The 27,514-nt window shown below is 30.8% G+C and overlaps 1 protein-coding gene across 1 annotated transcript in view; it reads left to right on the top strand.

Annotated features, from left to right (window-relative positions):
• LOC114079140 (cholinesterase-like) overlaps nucleotides 1-27,268 on the top strand; it is a 60,321-nt gene extending 33,053 nt beyond the window's left edge. Inside the window, exons 2-3 of the mRNA XM_071603199.1 lie at nucleotides 17,604-17,770; nucleotides 26,653-27,268. Of these exons, the coding sequence (XP_071459300.1) occupies nucleotides 17,604-17,770; nucleotides 26,653-26,777 (292 nt within the window). The 3' untranslated portion in view covers nucleotides 26,778-27,268. The remainder of the gene's footprint in view (nucleotides 1-17,603; nucleotides 17,771-26,652) is intronic.
• Nucleotides 27,269-27,514: the final 246 nt, after the last annotated feature.

The following is a 27,514-nucleotide window of genomic DNA, read 5'->3' as shown; positions in this document are numbered from 1 at the left end:
TGTTAACAGTTTTTTTTTTTTTTTTTGCCTCAGTAAGAATTAGGGCCTTTACTGAGTTTAGAGTACATGGAGGACTGAAAGTCACCATAAGTGAAATTAGAATATGTGTGATTTCTGAAGGCAATGAAAGTAAGTTTCTCAAAAAGAAATAGAATAACTTGGCAAAGCAAGGACTGAAAGTATGACCTTTATGAGTAATGATTGAGGTCATTGCTGTCATCCACCCTGCTATATCTCAAATCTTACAGCACTATGGCAGAAGAAATCTCTCTCCATCTGTCTACACACATATGAGTGCACAAACATCATGTGCCATATGCAAACTATGTAATAAAACAGATTATGCCATTAAGATATATTAAAAGATTATTTTGGAAATGCATTTGTGTTCCTTTAATAACATAAACTGAAATCTGCATTAATCAAATTTCCACATTTTCCAAACTTCCAAAACATGAGTGCTTCTGATACTCCCAGCCTTGGGGGGGGGTTGAAAACAATCTTTTCAGTTTGAACTTCTAAACATTTCCTAACTGCTTGGCTTTAAGTAATGTCTGGCTAATCCTAAAGGTTCCATTTAACTATCAACCTTCACAAGTGCTAGCTGTTTTTATTCTACTTCTCATATACCACTGAGTCATATATGTCACCTGAGTGCTGTTTAGCATTTCCAAAGCATTACTCCTTCCTTCTCAAAAGAAACTCTGTTGGAGCAGATTCTATCAGATGATACTCATCATACCCCTTTCTTCCTGCTGTCCTCTGCTTAAATCCTGCTGAATCCTTTTCATTCATTGATGATTTTTAGTATCCTGCTTACTTTCCTTCTCTCTGCTATAAATCCTGTAACATTTAATATCATTTCAGTGTTCATGCCAAAATTTTGTTCAATGCTTTAGCCTCTTTCAATATTTCTCACCAGTGAAAATCACAACCTTACTTAAATCTAAATATGTGTTTACTACCAGACAGCTTAATTTACATGGAAACATACACAACACACACAATGTGCTAATAAATTCAAGACCTTAAATTTAAGAGTGTTTAATGTGCCAAGTATTATAGGTTCTTAGCTAGTTCATTCTTCACATCTTTTCTAAAGAATATCTTTTCTGTTCTTATAGCTCAGAAATTTCTTCTTCCATCACACTTTCGTTTATAAACTTGCTTCGTACACTGAAACAATGATACAAACAACAAAAAAATTTAGGATCAATGAGTCTACCACATCAACAAAGTTATCAAATCCATATACAACCCCCTCTCTACCCACCTCTTGTAATGTCTGTGCTATCCTTGTTACCCATTTTCATCCTGGAGAGTCCATGAATTCACAACAGTAAGCTCTTTGCTGAAATTATTTTTCTTTTCTTCTTCATTTTGAAATCTCTTTTTAAATGTTTTTAAATCTCTACTGATTCATTCTTGTATGTTTGCTAATGAAAATTATATTTCTTATTCATTCTGAAAAAGAATAGTTTCACATTGTTCTATAGCTGTTTTCCTAGTTTTTTAAATTTTACTTGAGAGGAAAAATTGCTAAATAAAATACCTCTTTCAGTTACCTACTTTTCTCCTCTGATTCTATGTTTTAACTATTTTATTATCCCAATCACCTCCTATAAACTACTTCCATGATGCCAATCAAAAGATCATGTCTCAAGCATCTCTGTTAACCTATATTGGTGTTTGATATCTCTACTTTTCTCCTCCTTGAAACCTCTTTTTCAAATGAGTCATGGAAAACCTGAACTCACCAGCTTTACTCTAACTTTTCTAGCCTTGCTCTTTAGTTTGGTTTTTTTTTTTTTTTTGCTGTTTTTTTCTTTTCACATCACTGAATATTGCAATGCCCATGTTCATTGCTCAGACATCACTTTTATATATTTCTTTCATAGGAAATATAATGCAGTAACACTGCTTTAACTACCATCTAACTACTGATGCCTTCCAAAGTTATATACAGATACAATTTCTCCATGAAGCCCTGGGCCTTATGTACATATTCGCTTACATATTTAATGAATATCTCAATTTTTATATATCTGTGATTTAAGTTTAATATTCTCCTTACAGGCTTTCCTATCTCAGATAAAAACAATCCCATACTCAGGGCTGGGGTTGTGGCTTAACAGTAGAGCACTCGCCTTGTACGTTCAGGACCCTGGGTTTGATCCTCAGCACCACATAAAAATAAATAAGTAAAATGAGGGTATTGTGTCCAACTAAAAAAATAAATATTAAAAAAAATTTCACTCTTCCACTTGTTATGCGGAAAGATTCAGGATTAACATTGCTGCTTCTATTTTTATCATTCTCCACAGCCAGTTTATCAATAAATTCTGTCACTTTGACCTTTCAAAAATAACCAAGCCATAATTCTCTTCAAGAAAATATATCTTGCTTATAATCATTATGTGCATTACATATTTTTAATGATAACCTGGGCATTAGGTAACATAAAAATATTAATATTAAATATATTAGATGTGACAATGTTGTAGTTGTAGCTAAGTAGAAGCATATTCTCTGTTCTTGGAAGTGCATGCTGATTGCTTACTATTACAATGTTTTGATTTTGTACTGCAGAATAAAACAAATAAATGCAAAGAGTTAAAAGCTTCCTACAGATTCTCACACATGTAACATTTCCCTCTTCTACTGCTTTTGGTCCCCTTAGCTTTTATTATTTGTCTGATTGATCTTCCTCGTCATCAAGTCTGTTTTTATCCAAAATATCAGCTCCAGAAAGATATATTTTGTTTGTTGCTTTTATCCAAATTTTATTCTCAGTACCTAAACATTATGTGGTATATAATCAGTATTCAAAAATAATTGTTGAATAAATGTGTAAAAAAAAACATTGAAAATATCCTTCTCCTCTTTCCTACCTCTAAATCTCCCCCAGAGCTTCATTCTTAGATCTCTTTTTCTATATTTGTTCCTAAGTCAGCTCATCTATTGCCATGGCATTAAATATCATATGTACACTTGTGAATTCTGTTTGTAGCTCCATAAACGACTCTTTGATTTAGTTATCAAAAAGCCAAATTCTTTGCAATTTTTTAATCCTTTCTCCACCTCACACCAGCAAGTTCAATCAGTGCAGCCTCAAAACACATATGAAAAAAATTTAGATCACACCATCTTCATGTGCAAGGGTAATCTAAGCCACCACGGAGACTTTTCTGTTTTGCTGCAATAGCCATTCTCCCTGGTCCCTCTCTTCCTCTCTCTAGTTCATTCCCCTCATTGTCGTTAGAGTGATGTTTTCAAAATATAAACCTTATCTTACCTCTGCCTACATAACATCTATTTTGATATACAATAAAATTCAATTTTTTAAATTATTTTCTACAGGGCCTATAAGACATATTCTTTGTCAACCTCTGTTGAGATTCTCTCCATGTTTGAGTACATTTCTGCCCACTTGGCTTTTTGATATCACTTGTTAAAAATTAAGGAGTAAAATGGCTCTAAAAGGTGAATGAAGTTAAGGTGAATAACATGAAGTTAAGGTGAATAACTTCATGTAGGAGCAATTACTTTTAAGTAGCAGTCTCTAGATGCAAAGCCTGTGATTTTAAACCATGTATCATGTAGTTCCCCACTTTAGGGTTTAATACGGTAACAAGAACAAGTCAGGAACCTTAGCTAAACTGAAAGAGATAGGTAGTGTGCTTTTGAGAGGACTGTGTGGTGTTGAGGATTAAAACAGCTTCTTCCTTCTACTACTCCTTTGTTCTCATTCTTATTTACCTTCCCATTGAGAATCACTGAGAGAACAAAGAGAATTTAAGAGTTTATTTGAAGAGAGAATAGTTCATGAATTGGGCAACAATCAGAACTAGAAGGAGGTCCAGTAAGATCAAAAAGCATTGCAAACACCAAGCTTTTATAAGCTAAACATGGAAACAAATCAGAGAAAACACTTGATTCTCTATAGCTAGATATCTGTCTTATTAAAACATGATATGATGAAGCATTTGTCTTATTTGAGCATAGTCTGATCAGTTGGTTACCTGTGCTTCTCTGAAGCATAGCTGTGTGTGTGTGTGTGTGTGTGTGTGTGTGTGTGTATATATTTCATGTTTGATGTTTTTACATGCTAAATAAAGTAGATCATGTTTTGTTCCCTAGCAATACAAAGTACAGACATAACCTCAGGCTAATGTCCCTCTGTTCATTTAATTTAACAATAGTATAAGAAGCTGACACTTACCTAAAATATATTTTCAACTATACGCTTAAAAGAGAAAGTTACAGTATAAGGTAAAATAATGGTAGTAGTAAAAAATGATCCAGTATAAAAATAAATAAATATTTTAATTAAAATCTACCTTGCGGAGAACACTTTCATCACTGTACAAGCCATTTGAATAATAATATGAGTTACTGGTAGATACATGTGTGAAGGAAGGTACTTCCTAAAATATTATTGGGATGATGATGTTTTTAAATTATAAACATTCTTAGCAGATGCAATAATTGCATTTTTATTACTTTTGAACACTAAAAATATTTCAATAATTCATGTTTTAAGCTGAAAATGTAAACATACACTGGAGTAGGATTTTTTATTTTTATTTCTCAAATCCACAGGAAAAAAAATTTTTTTTTTCAAATTGAACTTCCAGAATATTATAATGCAATATTAGAGGGAGACACACTTGATTTTGGAGTTCATGTTTACCACAGAGTTGTCAAGCTAATTAATCCCTCTGTGTGTCTATTTTCCTAATAAAAAGCCATCTGACAAGTTTATTGCAAAAATTTGTCCAGTGGGTAATATATATACCCACTATGGATACATAACATTATGTATATAGTACGGGGAAGTCTACAAGCAACATCTGGATTGGCTCTGGTGGTCAAAGGAACGTTTTTACTGTCATCATTATTGCCATTGTCTCTCCTTCTATCCATTCATCCATTTATTGAGTTTATTATTAAGATCCAGAACAAGTTTTAAACATTTTACATAAAAAATATACATATTCTTTATAATCCGTCTGTATGATCATTAATATCTCTATTTTGTAAATAAAATCACTGATTAGAGAATTAAGTAAATTTCCCAAAGCTGACATAACTAAAAAATGTTCTACCTTTTTATTAATTTTATAATTGCTTTTAAACTATGGAGTCCAAAATAACAGTTCAGAACTCTTTATATTACTAATAAACTTAAAAACTTAAGGTAAATATTTTCTGATAGGAATATTTATTATTTTCTTTACAAGGCTTCCAACCTCAATGCTGTACATGAACTCTTATTCCATCCCTTAGATTGAAGATATTTTATGATTTTCAATTTCAAAAAGTCTTTATATTTACTAATTTTTATGTATTGTTTCATTATTTATGCCATGTTAATGAACAATTTATTTGATTCTTACCTGTTCATATAAAATCTTAATACCTGATCATAACAATATTTCTATAGAGCTAAACATAAAACATGCTTTTGCTTCTTAATCATTTCCTCATATAAGATTTTACATAATATTCATGAGACAATTTCCAAGGTACATTTCCTTTAGATTTGTAATTGTTTTAATTATAAAAATAAATAAATAATTGCCTTTGCAGTTCTTAGTATGACTCATCTGCTTTAGACATAAGAAATAAAATTCCCTGAGGGCTTTAGCTGTAATTAGCAAGTCATTCAGAAATCACATTCATCACTGTCAGTAAAAAAGAGTCTGGGAGGAATTGCCTGAGCTGTATTTAGCATCAGTGAATACTGCAAAGTCCAGGCTGTTCATCCTTCTCATGTTTCGGTTTTCAAGTAAAAGCCACATGACTGTAGCCAAGAAGGGAAGGAAGGAAGCTTTGCTTCCAATACCCTTCCTTAGTTGAGCTCATAGCTCGTATGACTCAGAAACCAGTTCCAAATTACTATATGATCTTTCAAGTTAGTTACTTGGTTATCCTGCTTTCTTTGCTGTCCATATTTATAATATATATTAACTTGTGTGTTTATTCTCTATCTCCACTGATTCAATAGGTAAATCTCTAGTGTCAGATACTCTGTTTTGTCCACTATTATATTCATTACCTACAGACAAGTTCCTGGTACAGTGTAGACAATAGTATCCAATAAATAAAAAGAGCTTTCTTAAAAAAAAAAAAAAAAAAAAAAAAAAAAAAAACTCAGCATTTTATTTTGGATTATTAAAAAAAAAAAAGCAACAATTTCTGACAAGCATATGATACAATGCCAGGTAAGAGTAACCTCATTTTCTCACACATCAAAAGAAACAGCAGAAGGAAATTAACAAAATTCTACTACATATATACCCAGTGAATTCCACCTTTATGTATATCTGTAAACCACCAATTTTAAAAAATCTAGTAATTATTTTAAGTCTTTAATATAGATCTATTTTTCCAACTACATTTAGTAATGAATTCATTTTTCAGGGATTGGAATCTCCTTGTCTAACAAGTGGCACACATCCCATTGTAGAAAGTAAACTGAAGTTAGACTAGTTTTATACTACTATTGTAGAGAAAACAAAAGCTAAGTGGGAGATTAGGCTGTATTACTTCAAGGAAGCCACTACTTTTTAATTCAAAAGGCATAATATTTATTTTTGACCAAAAAGTAAAGTTATTTAAGTAGTAGACATACTATGAAACAGTTAACTGAAATGACTTGAAAATAAAAAAATCTTTTATCTTAACATAGTTTTAGATTACCTGGTGACAAGATAGGATTTTTTTTTTTTTTGTACTGTGGATTGAACTCAGGGATACTCAACCACTGAGCCACATTTCCAGCCCTATTTTGTATTTTTCTTAGAGACAGGGTCTCACTGAGTTTCTTAGCACCTCGCTTTTTGCTGAGGCTGGCTTTGAACTTGCGATCCTCATGCCTCAGCCTCCCCAGCCACTGGGTTTACAGGCGTATGCCAAGGCACCCAGCTAAGATTAGGATTCTTTAGTCATAAAAAACTGAATGCTAAAATGTGACACCATAAAAGTTTAAATTATGGAAAATGTAGATAATTTTTAGTTGGCTAATTATTTGTCAATTAATTAATATGAGAATTATTGGAAAAACAAATGAGATTTTATATTTTATATTATTAATATTGATTTAATGTTATTTTCATCAAAGGTTTTTACCAGTTAGTAAAGTATCTTAAATTAATCATTAAAAGAAAATAAGGCTATTTCATAAGCAGCACCATCTTAAGGATTAGAAATTCTATTTGCTTAGATGCTTATCTTTAAACTTCACTATGAAGGACTTGGCTTCCATTCTGTTCACAGATGTATGGCATTGAAACTTCAAGCATTTTCTATGCTGAAAGTTTCCTCCCCCAAAATAGTGCCATTGCTATCTGTGCACCTTAACATAGCACATTTGATTGTGTCACATTTCTTTTCCTAGAAACAATGTCTTATATGGAGATATACGGACAAAATCAAATATGCATAATGTATTTAAAATTTTAGTTTGCACTATATTCATTATGTTACCTAAAAGTTTTCTTTGCACATTAGATATTGTGCATATTTACACATAAAGTAACACTGGGTTTAACATTTTAATGTTTTCCCTAAATTCCTTCACAATGTACCACTTGTATCAGAAGATTAGGTTTAAGAAAGTTCAGATTGAAAATTTGACTGAAATAGTAATATCTTTTCCAAAAGCATGAAGAAATGTAGGGTAATAATATTCTCATGAGTCCAAGGTGAGATTTGTGCCACTTGGAAGATACAACACTAAATAGAGAACAAATTTTGGAAAGTGGGTTGAATTTTTATAAAGAACAAAAAAAAAAAAAAGCAAAAAGAAATATGATATTTCAACTTGAAAGCTTAAAATGTTTCATTTATCAAATTGTACCCAACATTCTCTGAGATATTATGGGTATGCCTTCTGAATATGTAATAAAGAAATAAGAAGATAAAATAGTCACCTACAGCCATGACTATTATAGTAAACATTTTAATATTTCAGGTTCTGTCATTGAAAATTGAATGCTTTCATATCTTGCTTTGGAAAACTGCATAAAACTACATTTCATTAGAAAACAGCAATATAAAAATTCTAATGTTCATTTGAGGCATTTAGGTGAACCATGAAACATCAGATTTATCCTTTTGTAACTGTGGACTTTGGGATCATGGAATATAACCTTCTGAGTTTGAAGTCTTAGCCATTACAGTTGTGTGAACTGGGAAAAGTTTCTTTATGTACCTCAGCTTCCTTTTCTATGAAATCTGAATAATAATGTTACCTCCTTCAAAGAACAGTTGTGAGGATTGAGTTATTGTATAAAAAGTGCATACAGCAATGTCTAAAAGATAATAAAAAAGAGTTTCAAAATAGGTTTGCTGAAGTATATCATTCTTATTTATTTACACACCTCTGAAATAGGTCTCACATAATGTCAAAATATCTTACCATGCACACTAGTATTTTTTATGAGAAGAAAAAAAACAACTTGGTTGTTTCATTTAGACAGGCAGAATATAATTTATTATTTCATGCAGTATCATTCTGAACACTTTAAAGTTTCATTCAAAAACAATTGGTCAATGGCTTTCACAATGAAACAAGTGCTAAGGTAGGTAAAATCTTTATGAAACTGATTTTTCTTAGAGCATTGACCATCCTAAGCTGTGGGAGTGAACAAAACAGACATTATCTGTTCCCATGGACCTTTACAATCTAATGGAGATGATTACTGAAATATGAGTACCACCCATGAATCATGATATAATGAATATAACTGTGAATTCAAGAATTATTTGATATGCTTAAAATACACATTAAAAACATAATAATCAAGGCTTTGCCCTAATAATAATTTTCAGGAGCATCTTTAATCACAAGTCCTTCTAATGTTCAAGTATTTCTTTAAAATCAATCTATTTTAAGATTTGTAAATGCTACTCCAGAACTAAGGACTTTTTCTTGGCATTTTCTCAGCCCATTCCTGAAACTGTGGGCTTGCTGCCATCAACTTTATGGCACAGACTAGAGCAAACAGACATGAACTGAGCAAAACTGATAGAACTTGGAAGGCCAAAAAAAAAAAAAAGTCAATTTGTTTCAAGTTTGGAATTATTTTCTTATCTACATTTAATCATATTTAATGCAAAGCTTATTCCCTTATTAAAATAAATGCTCTAATGCCATTGTATGAAAGTACATTTCAAGTTTCTGCAGATCATTGGGCTATAGCTCCTCTGGGATTTATGACTGCTTCCAAATGGCAGTATTTGTTTTGCTCTCACTAGAACACAAAAATAGGTACAAATAGTGTGTATTTTCACATTTAAAAATTAGGCAAGACAACTGGATATACTTGCCAAACTGATGCAAAGAAAGGAAAGAAGAATTGAAGAAGGAAAGAAGGAAGGGAGAGAGGGAGGGAGGGAGGAAGATAACACAGGAGTCAGGAAAGAAAGAAAAAAGGGAGGGAGGGAGGAAGGTTTTCTGCTTCTCTTTAAATTGATCTAGTATTCAGCCTAGTTCATTTTCTGGAGAGCTGGAGGAGAATAAACATCGCCTGGTATTTCTCTTTAACTCTCCAACAAATTACACAAACAATGCATAGGGAAGAAGAAAGAATGATCTTCCAGACTATGAAAGCTTTGTTCATCCATCACACCAACAGTATACTACAACCCTTTGCCCTTTCAGCTGATGAACAAGTGAAGATGTGCAATGCAACCTAATTACTGAGAACTGAGCAGCATCAGGAATGAATTTGTTTTCATGATGCTCTCCAGCTACTTTAGTGAGGTATTTAGGACAGTGTATTAAGTACACCACCCTCTTCAAATATGAATTAAGATTTAAATGTTTTCATAAGATATAGACACATGCTTTAAAATGAGAAATTGATTTTCAGGTATAAACTTAGAATTAAATTTATTTATATAGTTTAAAATTAAAATTAATTTTTTTCAAAAGGGTAGAAAGTGTTGAAACATTTTTAGATTAAAAAGAGAAGTATGGTTGTGTCTACTGAAGTCATTTTTTTTATTTCATTATTTTCTTAAATCTAATTGAGTTACACAACGCTGATTAATAACCTGTGCAAGCTACTTGGTAAGATTTTCTGGTTTTAAAAAAAAAGAAAAAGAAAAAAGATTATGTTAAGATAAGATGCCTCACACCAGAGATCACTCAAGAACTCTCACCTTATATATAGGGTTCAACATCATGGATATCTTTTCATCCTTCAGACTCAACATTTTCATAGCATACATCTAGCTATATTATATCATAATTGGGCTTTTCTTATTGGTAGTGCTAAAACTTCACCTCATGTTCTGCATGCTTCTTGTTCCTGTGGCTATTATTATTCTTAAGTTAGAAGATGATATGCAGCTAAATATATCTCATCTTTCTAATGTTCATTTAACTGAAATGTAATTTGTTCTTTTTTAATAGAGCTTAAAAAATAGAATTTTTTTCTTGGAAAGTTTAGTACATTGCCATGTGTTGCCTTTTGATTACATTTGTTAATAGGATCAATAATACAAATTATTTTTCTCTTCCTCATTCTTTCCCTTCTCTTCTCATTTCTCTCTCACAAAAGGCTATATTCCTATTGCTCAATAAAGGTCAGATATTTAGCACTTCCATGTTTATTGTATCCCTATTAACAATAGGTAAGAAACAAAAATAACCTAACTGTCCATGCACTGATGAATTGATAAAGAAAATGTGACACGCATGCATAAGGTAATTCTATTCAACTGTAAAAAGGAATGAAATATTTTTATTTGTGGCAACATAGATGGAAATGAAGACCATTCTGTTAAGTAAAATAAGCTAGGCATAGTGCTAAACAATTTTACTCATGTATGGAAAGCGAGAAATTTGATCTTATAGCAGTTAAGGATAGGTTGGTGGTTCACAGAGACCAGGAAATGTGGGGAGCATAGTGGAATGGGGAAAGGTTGATTAACAAGTACTAAATTATAGATAGGAGCTAGAATTCCTGTTGAGCTATTTCATAGTAGGGTGATTATAGGTAATAATGTACTGTACAGTTAAAAAAATGATAGAAGGTATTTTTAATGTTTCATCATAAAAAAATAATAAATGTTAAAGAAAATATATATTTTTCAACCTGATTTAAAATTACACAATGTTCTCATATATCAGAATATCCCTTTACCTGGTTAATAATACAATGTTTACGTTTTGGTCTCAGTTAAAAATAACTTTAAAAATGAAACATAAAATAGATCCACCACATGTAAGCTATTGGTATTGTCCTCCAGACATGTTCTTCTTGTAGTCTTACCTCTTATAGTATAGTAGCTCCACTCATTCTTCCAGTTTCTCAGGCAAGGATGCTTGGAATCATTAAAATTGACACATCTCTTTACCACAATATCTACCTATTGGTCTATCATAAATACTCTACCTTTAAAATATATTCAAGGCCTCGTTATTTCTCTTGATTTATACTACTACCTCCCTCTTCCAAACAATCATCATCTCTCACCTAAATTATTTCAGTAATCTCTTAATGGTGTTTCTGTTTCTAGCCTTGAGCCATCTATAATTTTTTTTACAAACACTGCAGCCAAATGATCTTATAAATAATGCAAGTGTGATCTTATACTTTCTTTGTTCAAACCCTCTCATTCTTTCTCCTCTAAGACTAGGCACAAAGAACTATAGGGTATGAAAAAAAATGTAATAGCTTTCCTTTCACTTATCTCCCAGTATTTCCTCCTGAAATACTTTCCCCCAGAATAACTGTATTTCCTACTCCTTCTTCCAGTTCCTATTTAAAAGTTCTTTTGCTATTAAATGTCGCAAATCTTCTCAAACTAAAGTTAGTCAAAGCTTAATTATCCATACTGTCAGGAGCATAGTTAGCCATACTGCCAAGTCAATCCAACCCAAGATTTTTGACATCATTCACAAGCTCAGGATCCCTACAGCTTCTCTCACTTCAGACTAGCCTGCTACAAATCTGGAATCACATGGACTCCCTCAGGTTTGATAATCCCCTAAACTACTCACAGAACTCTGAAAAGCTCATTAATTATAATTGCAGTTACATTATAGCTTGAGAATACAAATCAGAATAGGCAAGGAAAGAAACAAATAAAGCACAATCTTGCATAGAAGGCTTGAAATGCACAGTTTCTCTGTTCTTGGAGATTCATTACCCACCTGTCACACCATTCCAGGAAGCTGATCAGAGATTTGTGTATAATATTTATTGGCATATTATTATAAAGTCATGATTGATTGTATTATTGGTCACATTGTTGATCTTGATCTTCACCCCCCTTCCTTCCTTCTACATCATAGTAAGATTACATGGCTAGAAGTCTCAACTCTCTAGTCACATATTGAACTTTCTGACAGGGTCAGTTCCTGCCCTAAGATTATCAGTGTAACCAGCTCCATCCTCAGTTATCTTATTAGACAAACTATTAGGTACTCACCAGAAGGCTCTTTGTTAGTATAACCTATCAGATTGATGTGAGACTTCAAAGATTTAGAGGTTATATCAAAGAAACCTGGAAAAAAACAAACATGCAAAATATAACAAAGGTGATCTCATAGTATATGGTATGGTGATTAACAAAAAATGGGGGTGAGAAGGGGAAAGCCAGGGATGGAGAAGAGTTGATCAATGTGTACTAAGTTACTAAAGAAGTAAGAAGTTCTGATGTGATATTTTGCAATAAGGTGAAAATAGATAATAATAATATGCTGTGTACATCAAAAACCTAGAAAAAAAAAAGATTTTTCACCATTGTTAGTCAGTTTTTCACTTCTATGATGAAATACCTGAGAAAAACAACTTAAAAGTGGAAATATTTATTTTGGTTCATGGTTTCAGAGATATCAGTAGATGGCCACTTGGCTCTGTTTTTTCTGGTCTTGTGGTGAAGCAGAATAAATATCATTTCAGGGAGTGGATGGCAGAACAAAACTGCTCACCTCCTGGCATCCAGGAAGCAGAGAGAGGGGACAGGGTAGCAAGATATAATCCTCAAGAGCATGCTTTAAGGACCCACTTCTTTCAAGTAAGTCTCACATTCTACAGTTCCCTCACCTTCCTGTAGAACAGACAGCTATGAATTCATCATTGGATTAATTCAATCATGATATTAGAGCTCTCATGATCCAATCACCTCCCAAAAGTTCCACTATTGGGTATTGCTGCATTGGGGGCCAACCCTTCAACACATGAGCCTTTGGGGGATGTTAGAGATCTATATCATAAAAACCATGAAGCAAGCCAGAATCCTTGGCACACACCTATAATCTCAGCACCTCTGGAGGTTGAGGAAGAAGGATCATGAGTTCAAAACAAGTCTCAGCAAGAGCAAGGTGCTAAGCAACTCAGTGAGACCCTGTCTGTAAATAAAATACAAAATAGGGCTGGGGATATGACTCAGTGGTTGAGTGCCCCTGAGTTCAATCCCCAGTACAAAAACAGAAACAAACAAAAAACATGAAGCAATAATAGATGTTTCAGAAGATGTTTAATTTAAACATTATATAATGTACACATGTATCAAAATATCAAATGATAACTCATTAATATGTATAACAATTATTTAAGTATCAGCTTCAAAAAACTAAAAAGGCCAGTATTTAAAATTTATTTTGTTGTACTTAAGATTGAACCCCAGCCCTAAATTATGTTAGGCAAATGTTCCATCAACATTCGAAATGCATATATTTCAATATGAACTTACATCCCAGACTTTTTTTTTTCCAAGACAAGTTTTTGCTAAGTTACCAGTTGCAAGGTTGTCCTTGAACCTGTGACCTTTGTACCTCATGAGCAGCTGGGATTAAAGTTGTGTACCATTGCAACTGGCTCCAATGTCTATATTATATACTCCACCACCAACTTCTTCCAACTGAACTTATTTGCCATTTCCTATTATACCCATTCCCCATTTTTATCATCTCTACATCCTATTACTATCTTATTATATATATATATATATATATATATATATATATATATATATATATATATATATACACACACACACATATATATATACATTCTTGCTTGTTTTCTTTCTCACAGAATCAAAACTGAAATATGTAGTCGTTTTATTTTATCTGTTAAATCTCCTGTTATTCAAATTATTTTATGTCATATATACTCCATAAATATTGGTTGAATTAATTAATGAATTTATTTTCTAAATTCCAATTCTCTTACAGCCATTCTATTCCTTAAGGTATATTTTTATTTAAACATGTTGTCATATTTTATATGAATACAAGAATATTTGCATTTTCAAGCTATTATTCATTGTAAACTGTCTCCAGTCAACCCTCTTATGAAAGAAAAATATTTCAAGTGTTTTTTTTCAATTTTAAACTACAAAACCTGGATTCATTGTACTAGATTTTAAATCATATTGAAATATATGCATTTCAAAATTGTTGTGTGTAATTAGAATTAAGTATGTTAAGCAAGTTATAAATGATAAGCCTTTAAATTCTTCATCAAGGAAAATCTTAATTCCTGTGTTAGAATTGGGTAGAAAGATTCAGATAACTATCATCCCAAGAAAATTTATACATAAAACTAAGTTCATACATCTTCATAGGGTCATCCTATATCAATTCATTTTTTTAAATTCATTTCTATGTCTTTTTTAAATGTGTGCTCAAATATCAAAGACATGCATGTAATTTTCTAGAGCACAGATATTGGATGATAATGTCTGACTATTTTCCAGTCTTAGGTTGTGTCTTACAAACTTTTAAACCTGCATAAGAGGCAAATTGTAATAGAGCATCTTTCCATCATTTTGGTATAACAAAAAGTAGAAAAAGAACTTGAGAGTAAAAATACAGTATGATCTTCAGTATTCTTCAAAATTTTCAGGTATAATCACTTTGACATCTTATTTTGTGGCAAAAGCAGAAAATACATTTGAGAAATAGCCAATCCAAGATGTTTTAAAATTTTCATATAGTTTTGAAATCAAAATTATATATTGTTTCAGAATTGTTTACCTGGGAAAAATGCTACATTTTACAACATTTTAATTGATACAGACAGGAAGAGAGATGTATCTCTTGTTCAGTTTTCAATTCTTAGGAGATTTTCTTCAAATTATAGAGTAAAATGCTCTATCGATTCAATAGCTACTTCATTCATTTTTTTGAAAACTATATCTGCATCCATAGAAAAAGGGATTTTATTATCTTTGAATTACAATTTGGAATGTCATGAGTTATATCATAGGACAAAGTTTGTTAAATGAACACTGGCAGTGCCATTAGTGCTTTGCTCTTGAACTCAAGTACAAGTCAGCTCCGTTTAAGTCACATTTGTAGAAGCCAGAAATGAATGTGCAGTTAAAACGGTGCCATAAGTTAATTAGAGTGGAATTAGAAGGAAAGTGGGCAATTTAGGAACATTAGAATTGCTGTACCGAATCAGACCAATGGTTCTCCTGGTTTAATATCCTGCCTCAAGCAGCTGTACTTGTTAGTTTCTTCAGCTTTAAAAGAAAAGAAAAAGACTACATAATTCTCCTAGACAAGTGTGCCATCTGTGATCTGGAGAAATTTTCTTCTTGACCTCTCTCAAATAACACCCTAAAGCAGGAGGTTTCAATCCTACTATGATTTTGGTTTAGCTTGAATAGCTATGGTTATTAATAATCCTTATTAAATCATCCAATTGCTACATAAAATCAACTAGTCCATCAGGAAGCTATTTATCTCTAAAGCTCCTGAATTCACGGTTGAGTATGCCTGCTTCTATGATAAAATATGAATTTATGGTGCTTATTCAATACAAGTTCTTGATGGCAAAACCTGCCACTTGAGAACTATGCTGGATGAATGCTTCTCTTTCCATAACTCTGCTGAGTTCAGAGGCTTTTGCTTAACACCTTTCCTCAAGTCCCCCCAAATCATGGATCTATTAACACTTCCAAATTTCTATTAATGATCTACAGATCTATTTGAATGATGAAGAATTTGAGGTACTAAACTTAGAAAATTTCAAATGGAGTTTGTATATATTTTTGCTTAAGGTAAAAATAAACCTAAGAGAAAGGATTGCATTCATTGATTATCTTTATTAATTTAGTGTTCTGTGTCTGGTAGAAGGAACTATAACTACTTCATAGGCTTTTTAAAAATTACTGTGAAGATCACCTTCAGATTAATATTTATAAAATAGTGCATTCGTGACAGACTTTTCATCAAAAATCCCTAAAGAGTAGTAAATCCCTATAAGCTAAAGTCTAAACTATTTACCTAGGCTACCAGATATAAATTTGATAACAAAAGTATCCTAAATTTTTAGTTCTAAGGGTAGCTTCTTCTACCTTAGAATTTGAAATAATATTTTTATCATTATTTGAACCAAGAAGCAAATTTTTTACTTATGTCTCTCTCTATTCTTTTCCTTTTCCCTAGTCTTCCCCACTTACCTTTCTGATTCAGTTTCTTATTTTCTCTTCTTACTTCAACCAGAATCCCTTTCTTCCAGGTAATTTCCTTTCAAGCATGTAGTGAATGCTCCTTCTTCTGACAAATAGTGTCCTTTGTTTAGACATGGTTCAGGATACTTTGTACTGTTGGTTCTTTGCATCCATTAATGTCTTTGCTTATGAATTCCCTGTGGAAAACTATATGTCCCATATTTATTTGTATCTTTATAACCTAGATTAGTATCTAACTAATATTAAAAACATAAAGATGCATTAATGAGAAACCTATACACTAGCCACTAACCACTTAGAGCCATTTTTATGATATCTTGGTAATCATGTTTATGGAGTGCTAGAAAGGTATAAATGAACCTAAAAATAAAAATGGAGTCAACTTTTTATTGAAATCACAATTAAAGATTTGGAAATATAAACAAAGATATATTATGAAGTTTTTTAACAAATGTATACCCATGAGATTGGTAAATAAAGAAATTCCAAATAGAATTAGAAGCTGGAATAAAGGCAAAGAAGTAAAATAGAGCTGAGAGTTACAGAGAATTGTCCCCAGTTCCTATTGGCTACTTTATGAAAAAAAAAAAATACATGTGAAAATAAGTTCAGCAATGTGGCTTACACCATATTTTTAGCCTTTATCTGAACCCAAGAGGGAATAATTGAAGTTTTTTTAATCAATTAGATCTATGAGAACATAAGAAGATCTTAAAAGTAAGATGAAGCAGTTTCGTAGATTAATGAGGTCACTACATAATGAGGAGATGTGTCTCAAACATTGAGTAGATGGTATTCATATTCATGGTGAAAATTTTGGGCCTGGGAAGAGAATGGAACAAAAATAACATGTTCTTTTGAGCATGTTTAAGTATAAATCAATAAATACTTTATTGAAATTGAAAACATTTTTCCCTGGTATATTACATATAAATGCATGCAGTAAACTCATCTTTACATTTTAATTTATGTAATTTTTACTAATACACTGCTTCAAGATACTAAAAATGATCAACCCGGTTCATTTATGTTTGAGATCACCAAAATATATCACCATTTTTGACTGATTCAAAATGCTTGTTGACTGTTTTACAGAAGAATATTTTTATTTTATTTAAAAATTATTTTAAAAGAAATAAAATGTCTATATTTAGGCATCCAAATGGGACCCAGAACAATAGCACAAGATGGCCAGTCTTCAAAAGCACTGAACAAAAGTACCTAAGCTTGAACACAGGATCTCCAAGTGTGCACACTAAACTACGTGCTCAACAATGCCGATTCTGGACACTGTTTTTTCCCAAAGTCTTGGAAATGACAGGTATTTGTGTGTTTGTTATCATTTGGTTAAATAATAGATTGCAACTGTATAAATGAGAAGAGGTCTACTATTTGAGGCATTGTTCATTTAATAATGTTAATATTCAATATTATGACTTTATAGCTACTTGATTCCAATGAGTCCATAATTTTAATAACATTTTTTCCAGCAAATTTAGACATATGTTTTGAGCACTAACTATACGAGTAGTACTTTAGTAGTATTTTAGTTGTTAAATAAATAAATCAAAAATAACTTTCGTCCTGGAGAAGTATAAAATTTAAATTGGGCCCTACTTACTCAGCCATCTTCATGGAATGAATTAATGAATATATGAATAAATACATAAAATAAACAACGTATAGAATTAAAAAGTATGTACTAAAAATAGGTAAAATTAATTTGTTAAATAGAATCTGTGGGATGAAAGAGCTCCAAAATTTACATATTTAAAAACATAATCAAAATGTTTTAAGGAATCTAAGATTGAAAGTATTTAAGAACATACACACGTGTAAATTACATAATATTATAAACAAATGTGGTTAACTAATCTTCAGGGTGTAATTGATCAAAACTATATAAGGAAATACTATAAAAATCAGTTCTGATTATCATTAATTCAATATTCATTACTGAGAAAATATTTTAATTAGCTTGAGTGATCAGACGTATATCATCCTACTTTGATGTCTCTGAGAAGAATGAAATTCATATTCAATTCATTGCCAAGTTTTAAAATACCCAGTCATTAATAATTCATGTTGTTCCTCAAGTCCATTTTTAAATTTTACTTTTCAAATAAAGGCAATTGACTTTCAATCAGCTGACCTATTGCTGCTGAATTCCATCATTCTGATTGTCATGGTTGTCTGTAATTTTCAGACTATACAAATAGGATGTTGCAACACAGTATGTTTTTATTTTCTTGTTTAGAGATTTTAGGGGTTAGTTTCAGACAAATATGAACATCTTAGAGATGCACTGGATTGTTTAATATGCCTTTTGATTATCAGACATTACTCATCAACATTATGATTGTGTACTCCATCTGTTTAGGATATGTTTCTTACATACCAGTGCTCTGTGTATCGCCCAATGTTGTGTGACATAATATATACCCAGAGATGGGTCTCTGCCTCCCTTGGCAAAGCAACAGTGCAGTCCTTGTGTCCTCCACATGTGAATAACAATGAGGTAACCCATTTAATCTGCCAAGAGCCCAAACAGATACTATTTAACATATCACAGACTACATATTCATCTTTATTTAAAATATTTTGATTGAGTGCATCCTAATTTGAAGGAAAATAAGTGAGGGGAGAGGGCAATGGTGATTTTAAATGACTCATTTATTATATGAAAAACTGAATCCTTTTCATCACAAGTTGTCTATGGTAATTTATTTGTTGATGAAATAAAACTTAAATACTAGAAAACATTGAAAACAGGCTTCAAAAATCTCTCTGTCAACATACTAATCTGCTACAAAACAGGTTGAATAAACACATTCCAATATTTTGGACCAGCTGCTGCTGCTTGCAATAATGCTGGACAATGTCAGAGCTTGAGCCCCACTGAGCTCTATAGAAATACCTGACTTGCTCTGGGCTAGTACCACACTAAGGTTAGATCCAAGGTGGCTTAAAAAATAATTTTGTATTTAAGCACCATTTTTCTTCTAAAAATTCCTCCCCCAAAACACTTTTCATATTAAATATATGAATTTGTAAGTTGTAAACTAAATATATGTCATGATTATAGTAACATCAACAATAGATTCATTAATTAAAAATCATTACATTTAAACAAACAAAACCAATTTGAAGTTACATGCTTTAGGTTTCATAAATAAACAATGTATGGAGATTAAAAAGTTTAAGAACACATGTTCTTGCCATCTCTTATTTTTTCCAGCCACAAAACTTCAAATACTTTCATATTAAATTTTTTGAAAATTAGTGTCAATAAGATAACTGAAGGACTTAGCTATTTTTTAAGGTAGCTCTACAAATAAATGAAAATTTCAGAAGATAACTACTGACTGGTTTTCTTAAAAGCAGAAATGTTTACTTCACGTAATACCAGAAGCTCACTAAACTTTATAAGTACTACTTCGGTGATAGTTTACATTTGAGCAATAAATGTTCTCAAATAGACTGATTCTTAGAACTTGTTTAAACACATGAATTCTAGCAATTCACTTCCAGGCTATACTTCAGTCCATGCCTTGGAGCTATTGCATGCACCTGTAAAAAATAAAGTTACAGTATTTGTTTCCAATTCTATCAAATTCTGCTTTTCACTATATCTCATGCTTATCTGAATAAAGAAAGTTAAGTGGAGAAATTACCCATTATTTGTTCTCAATGATATTGTCTTTTCCATTAAAAATGAAAGAGTAAATTTATTTAAAGTAAGAAGTTATTTGACCTTTATATCATCCCAATAAAGAAAAATATTAGATATAATGGTTTTTCCATTGGCCTTTGAATAAATCATGTGATATTATTGCTTGCTAAAATTAAAGAACACCAAATAAAAAATTGAAGAGGTCATATATCTTTTGGATTGGTTACTTTGTAGTTATTTACTTCTATTTGCAAATCAATAAGCAAGACTGACAACCAAAAATGAGAGCAGACAGGTGATTTGGAGATAAAAAATCAAACTGATTTTATTGTATTAATATGTCTGAATTCTCCACTCATCATTAACAGTAAATCAAAACAAAGACAAAGGTGTTGAGTAACTTATAATGAAATCAACTTAATTGTACAAGAAGTTTTCACAATGCCGAACCTGAATTTAAAGTAGTTCATTCTATCATCTCATCCCACATTAAAACTAAAATAGGAAATCTAATACATTTGTGAGCTACTACATAAAAATATGAATTCCCTGATAATTTTTATAACTAGTCCATGATAGGGAAATAAATATAAGATGGGGGATGAAATAAATTTTAATGAACTCTCGAATACATAAATTATGGTGTTTTAATTATCATACTTGGCACAATTCAATGTCAATTTCGTGTCTTCTTCTAACTTACCTCCAGTAAAAATTTAGATCAATTGATCAAACTGTATTTTAATTCTCTCCTTCTGTGATCTGAATGTCTGTGTCCTTCTAAAAATCATATGCTGAAATCTTACTGCACCATGTGGTGGTATTACAAGGTTCAACCTTTGGTAGGTGATGAGGTTATGAGAGTACAGATTTCATCATGGGATTAATGCCCTTATAAGAAAGGTCTGAGAGAACTTCTCTGTTGCTACACAGGAGGGACACATGATAAGACAGCCATCTATGAAAGACGAAACACGACTACACCAGACTTCAAATCTGTGGGTGCCTTAATCATGTTCTTAGAACTGTGAAAAGTATCTTTCTGTTGTGCACAGGCAGCCCAATGTGTGTCATTTCATAATAGAAGAACAAATGAGCTAAAACAACTTCTAATGTCTCTGATTTAAATAAATTGACTAAGTTCTGCTGACAAGTTGCTTAATCACTTTTATTAACAAAACAAAACAAAAACCCTTATCATTATTATTCTTCTCATAAGGGAAAAATAACATTTTTCTCAAATAATACAAAATATGGGCAAAACAAAGGTAACAAAAATGTGAATTAAACAAATTATGTTCATATGTATATGAAATTACTTTTTCTTATTATTATTCTCCCATTGCTATTCCTTTCTCTTTATCTTCTATTTTGTCAAACAAAAAAAATTGATCCTCTTATACTCCCCAAAACCCACACACATAGAGCAGGTTGTCTCTGTTTTATATTTTAGAAAATATTTTGTGCCATTTTAAATAATTTTAGTTAAATTACTCATCTAAATGAAATTGTAAAAAATGAAACAATCTCATTTAATTCTAGGCATAATAAGAAAGTTAAATATAATAACAAATTAATAGAACGTATTTATCAAGACATATACATGAATATATAAAAAAACTTTAAAATACATTTATATTTATGTATATGAACTCATTACACTTGTAATGTATTATTATGCCTTAGATATTCATACTAAAATTGCTATCATAAATATAAAGGATCACTCTTTTTCTAAGAAATCTTCAGGTAAAATCATAAATTTATTTATGCACTTATTGTCATAAATATTCAGATTCTCTGTGTTTATTTTTCACTTTATCATTAAACAGTTATATTTCAGGAAACAAAAACTGCATTATCTATTATTTTTATAGTACATAAAAACAATCCATAATCTCGCAGAATTTAGTTTTATTAATGTAAGCCTAGTCATTGACTCTTTTTTTTTTTTTTTTTTGGTACTAGGGATTGAACTCAGGAGCGCTTGACCACTGAGCCATATCCCCAGCCCTATTTTTTTTATTTTTATTTACAGACAGGGTCTCACTGAGTTGCTTAGTGCCTCAGCATCACTGAGGCTGGCTTTGAACTTGGGATCCTCCTGTCTCAGCCTCTTGAGCTGCTGGGAATACAGGCGTGTGCCACCGCGCCCAGCCCATTCACTCTTCTCTGGATTTTTGAAGAGGAGCTTTGCCTTCAGAGTATAAAATGTACTTCTATCTATATTAGGAGATCAATGTGTTGTCAAATTACACATTGGTATGAGTAATGCTTATATAGTCCCCTCCTCAAAATATTACTAAATTAGCATTTTTGTTAAGATAGATGTTTTTTGGGGGGTGGTAGGTGCACTGGTGAGTGGACAATATTACTTTTGAAATTGACATTAAAAAATAGAAAATAATTTCTAAACAATTAAACAGGTGTACGGAGTTTGATTGGACTATCTTTCCTAGGTAGTTAACACTTCACTAATTAATGAGCATTTTCTAGAGCATGTTATGACACGTATAACAAAATATCTGGTAGAAATATGATTTCTCTTTTTTTCTATTTTTTCATCAGTTAATTTGATAAATTTTTACAGAGCTTATTGTCTGCTGCTGTGTCCTAGGAATTGCACTATCAGTTAGAGCTACAAAAATAAAAATGATAGAGTTTGCTCACTCACAGTGAAGTGGTAGAGTCAGGGTGCATGATCATGGAAAGCTTTTAAGAGAAGATACCTGCACTGAATCTTAATCCCAAGGATAAGTGGAGAGAAGCCAGATAAGCAGGGACCAGAGATGAAGTGTCTCGTGTGTCATGCAAAGGAATTTAAATTCTATCTTAAGTAAAGCCATTTAGTAATTTTAAATGGAATTCTGACATGTTCTGGTTATTAATTCCTGAAAGTGTTAGATTTCATGGCATGCAAGTTTTTCTACCTAGTCTACTTAGAGTTTCTGGAAGTATTATATGGCATCGACATAATAATTTCACTTCTGAGGCAATACTGTATATCCAAATAGCTGCTTTTATTTGCTTGATTGCATCAAGAATATATTAGCTTCTCTTATATTCATTTATACTTTATAATTTATTTATATTTGTTTTATTCTTTAAAACTTACCATGAAAGTGCTTTTTCCTGTTTTAGTATGACAAATTAAATTTACCTCTAAATGGAAATTTGTATTCAAGGAACAATGGAGATGAGTTAAATTCTACAATTTAATTCTACAATTTATTGTTCTTAACATGTATTTAATATTTCCATAGTGCTTTTAGTTCCTATGTTTCACTGTGATACTCCTTTGTTTAACAATCATTGGAATTTTTACTTTCATTAGTAGTGAAGATTTTTAATCTTATTTCTGAATAATCATTTACTTATTTAAGATTTTGACCTTGATTAATTTCTTGTGTTGTTCATATTGCCCTTATTTTTTATTTTATTTATATTTCTGCCATATATTTGTTCTTGATCTTTTACTTTTTACTTTTCTATATTACTTTATTTTGCATGTCATTTAAATGACATAAGTTGAAGATAATTAGTAAATAGTATTGCTCTATTTTTTATATTACAAATGAGAAGATATGTGTCCATACTTACATTATATCAAAATTGTATGGAATGAATAAAGAGGACATCACATTCTGCATAAAAACTGGGGAAGTCCTATCAACTGATCTGTACTTCTTCATAAAAGTTAATTAAGTTTAATATATTTTGGTGATCATTCCATTGTTTCTAGTGCCCAAAAATATAAAGTATTACCACTAGAGAGACAAAATAATAATAATAATAATAATAATAATAATAATAATAATAATAATACTCTTCAAGTTAGAATTCTTTCTTTCTAAAGAAGTTGAAAGAGGATTCCAAGAATTAACTTATTTGAAGACAATTTCACTTCAATATTAAATGATATGAGTAATGCTTATATAGCCCCCTCAAAATATTACTAAATTAGCATTTTGCTAAGACAACATAAGTTTTTTTGGGGGTTGGGGGTTTCATGGTGACTGGTGAGTAGACAATATTACTTTTGTAATTGACATTAAAAAATAGAAAATAATTTCTAAACAATTAAACAGGTGTAGGGATGTTAATCAATATTAATATGGTGTTAATCAATATTTTACTTTTAATTTGATTGCTAACCATTCACTTGTTTTCGATGTTCTATATTTCCTTTCATTTCTTAGTCATTCAAATTTTATTAACTTTTTTCTTTCTAACAAAGAATATTTGTACACATACAACATATTACTATAATTAGCATACTTATGGACTTTCAGTTATGACTGGTTATGATGAGAAATATTATAAAACAAGATTAATTTTCTACGATTACTATATTCAGACAAAATTTATTTTGATGGCTTTCAGTTATACTTCTAGTTTAAACCCTGTATTTTGATCAATATAGGAAACCCATTTTTTTAAGCAGTGTCACTCTGTTCTAAGATATAATTGTATTGAGATTAACTTTAGATCAAATATGATTTACTGTAATGGTCTTTCCTCTCTCAAATTTTAAATAAATGAATAATTTTGAAAAAATTGTAATCCTTAACTGTGACATTTCTCCGTACTCAAATTAAGTGGTTTTGTCACTGGTTATCACTGATATTGAAAATAATGGAGACATTGTCCCATGACTAGATTTTTATGTTCTTAGGAATAAACAAGCTAGTATAAATTGAGAAGAAATAAGATAAAAGAACAAAAGGAAGGGAAGATGGGAAAGGAGAAAAAACTTTAATTTTGGTTTGGGATACAGTCCTCAAAACCTTCATTTTCTTATCATTAACTTCTTTTGGATTTTGCTGGAAAATAATTAAATGTTTCATATTTTATTGTTTCAGTCAACACTATTTTTAAAGTCAAAACAAAAATTCCTCAGGTTTACACAGCATTTGTGCACTAAAAAGTTTTTCAAAACACTAAAATGTATAGATATTTAATTATGAAACATAATGATTATGAAACAACTTTACATTTACATTTACATGAATCACTAGATTTGGGACCATTCCACAAATAAGAAAAGGAAGTCAGATCCAGGATCTTTTCTGTAATTATTAAAATTCATGTCCTAATGCTAAATTACCAATAACTTTTTTTATATAAAATTTTTATTAGTTTTTAACTTTATAGAGTCCTCATTTTGTCAGTAACATTTAAAATAGCATGTAATTATCATTAAAGGAGAATAAAAGGGGATTATTTGGTATGATATTTAAAATCCTTTTTTTCACATTTAATGTGTTTTTGACCCTTTAGGAAAGTTCTATTATTAACAAAATATATATATATATATATATATATATATATATATATATATATATATAGTGTTTGATCTTTGAAAGGCTATTTTTATATAACAGTGGGACATTTTATATAAATTCTCAAATATTTGTCCAATGTCCAAGCATTATAAATACTCCAAACCTAAATATATCTTAAAATACAAAGGAAATTTAATGGATATTCAAATGTTTTATACATTTTGATTTTCATGCAGACTGAAAATGGATCATTGAATTGTTTTCTCCAAATTAATTTCTTACAAAATTACCATTAATTTCAAAGTTTTTAAACTGAAAAGTATATATTAAAATAAATTGTCAGTTCCTATTTTCAGCATTCTTGAAATTACTTAAAATTTTCTTTTCAGTTTAATGACTATGACTCAGCATCTTAAACATTTAAGAATGAAGATAATCACAAATGTATAAAATGCTTATATAACTTAAACCACATTACAGTTCTGTCTACTTATATCAGAAACATTTTGAGTTTTTAATTTTCACGTATATTAATATACTTTCAAATAAATCAGGATTTTGAGGTTCTTGATATTCATAAAACTTTTTTTGGTTTATTGCCTCATTTTATTTCTGGCCAAACACTCCTTTCTCCAGACACATATGAATACTTTGTGAACTGCTTGAAAAGAGATTTGTGTTATCTTTCTATTTTACAAAGAAATTAATAAACTGCTTTCACACAGTAGGCAGCTAGAACAACAGCTAAACATTGTTTGGAATTTAAACAAAATGTAATATGTGTAATGATAACCTCAGAGTTCTCTTTATGCATTGATAAACACTCATGTGTAAGCATTTTACCAACAATAATGTTCTGCTATATAATTACATATTTTAAAAATGCTTTACATGATATTTTTGTTATTTTGAAAAGGATTAATGAAAGCGAATCTACATATCTTCTCGGAGGCTAAAGAAACATGTTAGGTAATTTGACATAGTATTATATATGAACCCATTTCTTCATTTTATTTATTTTTACATTTTATAGAAATTTTACACATGTGTTATTTATATTTTCACATATGCATTAAAATTGTATTAAAAATTTATCAGGTAGAGATAGAAGCTGATATTAAATAATGAATAAAGAATTGCTATGTGGTGTACTTGGAGAAAATGGCATCTATAATCAAAATTATTTTTCAATTAATGTAAGCAGATTAAAATTTAGATTAATGCAACTTATTCCATGTTCTACAGGAAATATTGATGAAGCAGAACAAGAGTGGAAAGCAGGATTCCATCGCTGGAACAATTACATGATGGACTGGAAAAATCAATTTAACGATTACACCAGCAAGAAAGAGAGCTGTATGGGTCTCTAATTAATAGATTTACCCTTTAGAGAATGTGCATTTTCCTCTAGATGAAGGTAAAATATCAGTAGCTCTCTACACATCTTCGAAGAAAGCTATTATATAGCTGAAACAAAACTGCCAGAAGGGTAATATTGATCCCTCACATCTTTCACTTAGTATTTTACCTAGCATTTCAAAACCCAAATGGTTAGACCACGTTTAATTAAATTTCACAATATGAAGTTTGACAATTAATTATATGCATATTAAAATGATGTGCTGCTTTAATCTTTATTTTCTGAATAACTAAGTGTTTTTCCCCAAAATGTATTTTGTTTTTAGTGGCATATATATTTTCATTATTTTTCTTAAAAAAACAATCTTTTTAAAATGAATAAAATCTTGAAACACTGGATGCTATAATTTACAGTGTTATTTCTTCTAATCAGTTGGCAAGATTAATGCCAATGTGAGATATTAAAACAAGCACAGACAATAATTCCCCTCTTTTTTGTTTTACAAAGGCAAGAGAGAATCCTAAAATGAGAGGCTGAGCATATTGGAAGTAACGATCATAAAATCAAAATGTTGCCATCAAGAGACAAAATCAAGGAGTCTCTTTATAAAGCAAGAACAAACTAACTTATGTCCAAGATGGGAGGAGGATTGGTTCATGGGATCATTCCATGTGTTTAGGATTTGTCCTGCACATATTAATGATGGGTCCCTAATTACCCATCTCACAGATGTGCTCTTAAAGTGCC

Source organism: Marmota flaviventris, chromosome 17 (genome assembly GCF_047511675.1).
Source record: "Marmota flaviventris isolate mMarFla1 chromosome 17, mMarFla1.hap1, whole genome shotgun sequence".
Lineage (NCBI taxonomy): Eukaryota > Metazoa > Chordata > Mammalia > Rodentia > Sciuridae > Marmota > Marmota flaviventris.
This window is presented reverse-complemented; position numbering and strand designations above follow the sequence as displayed.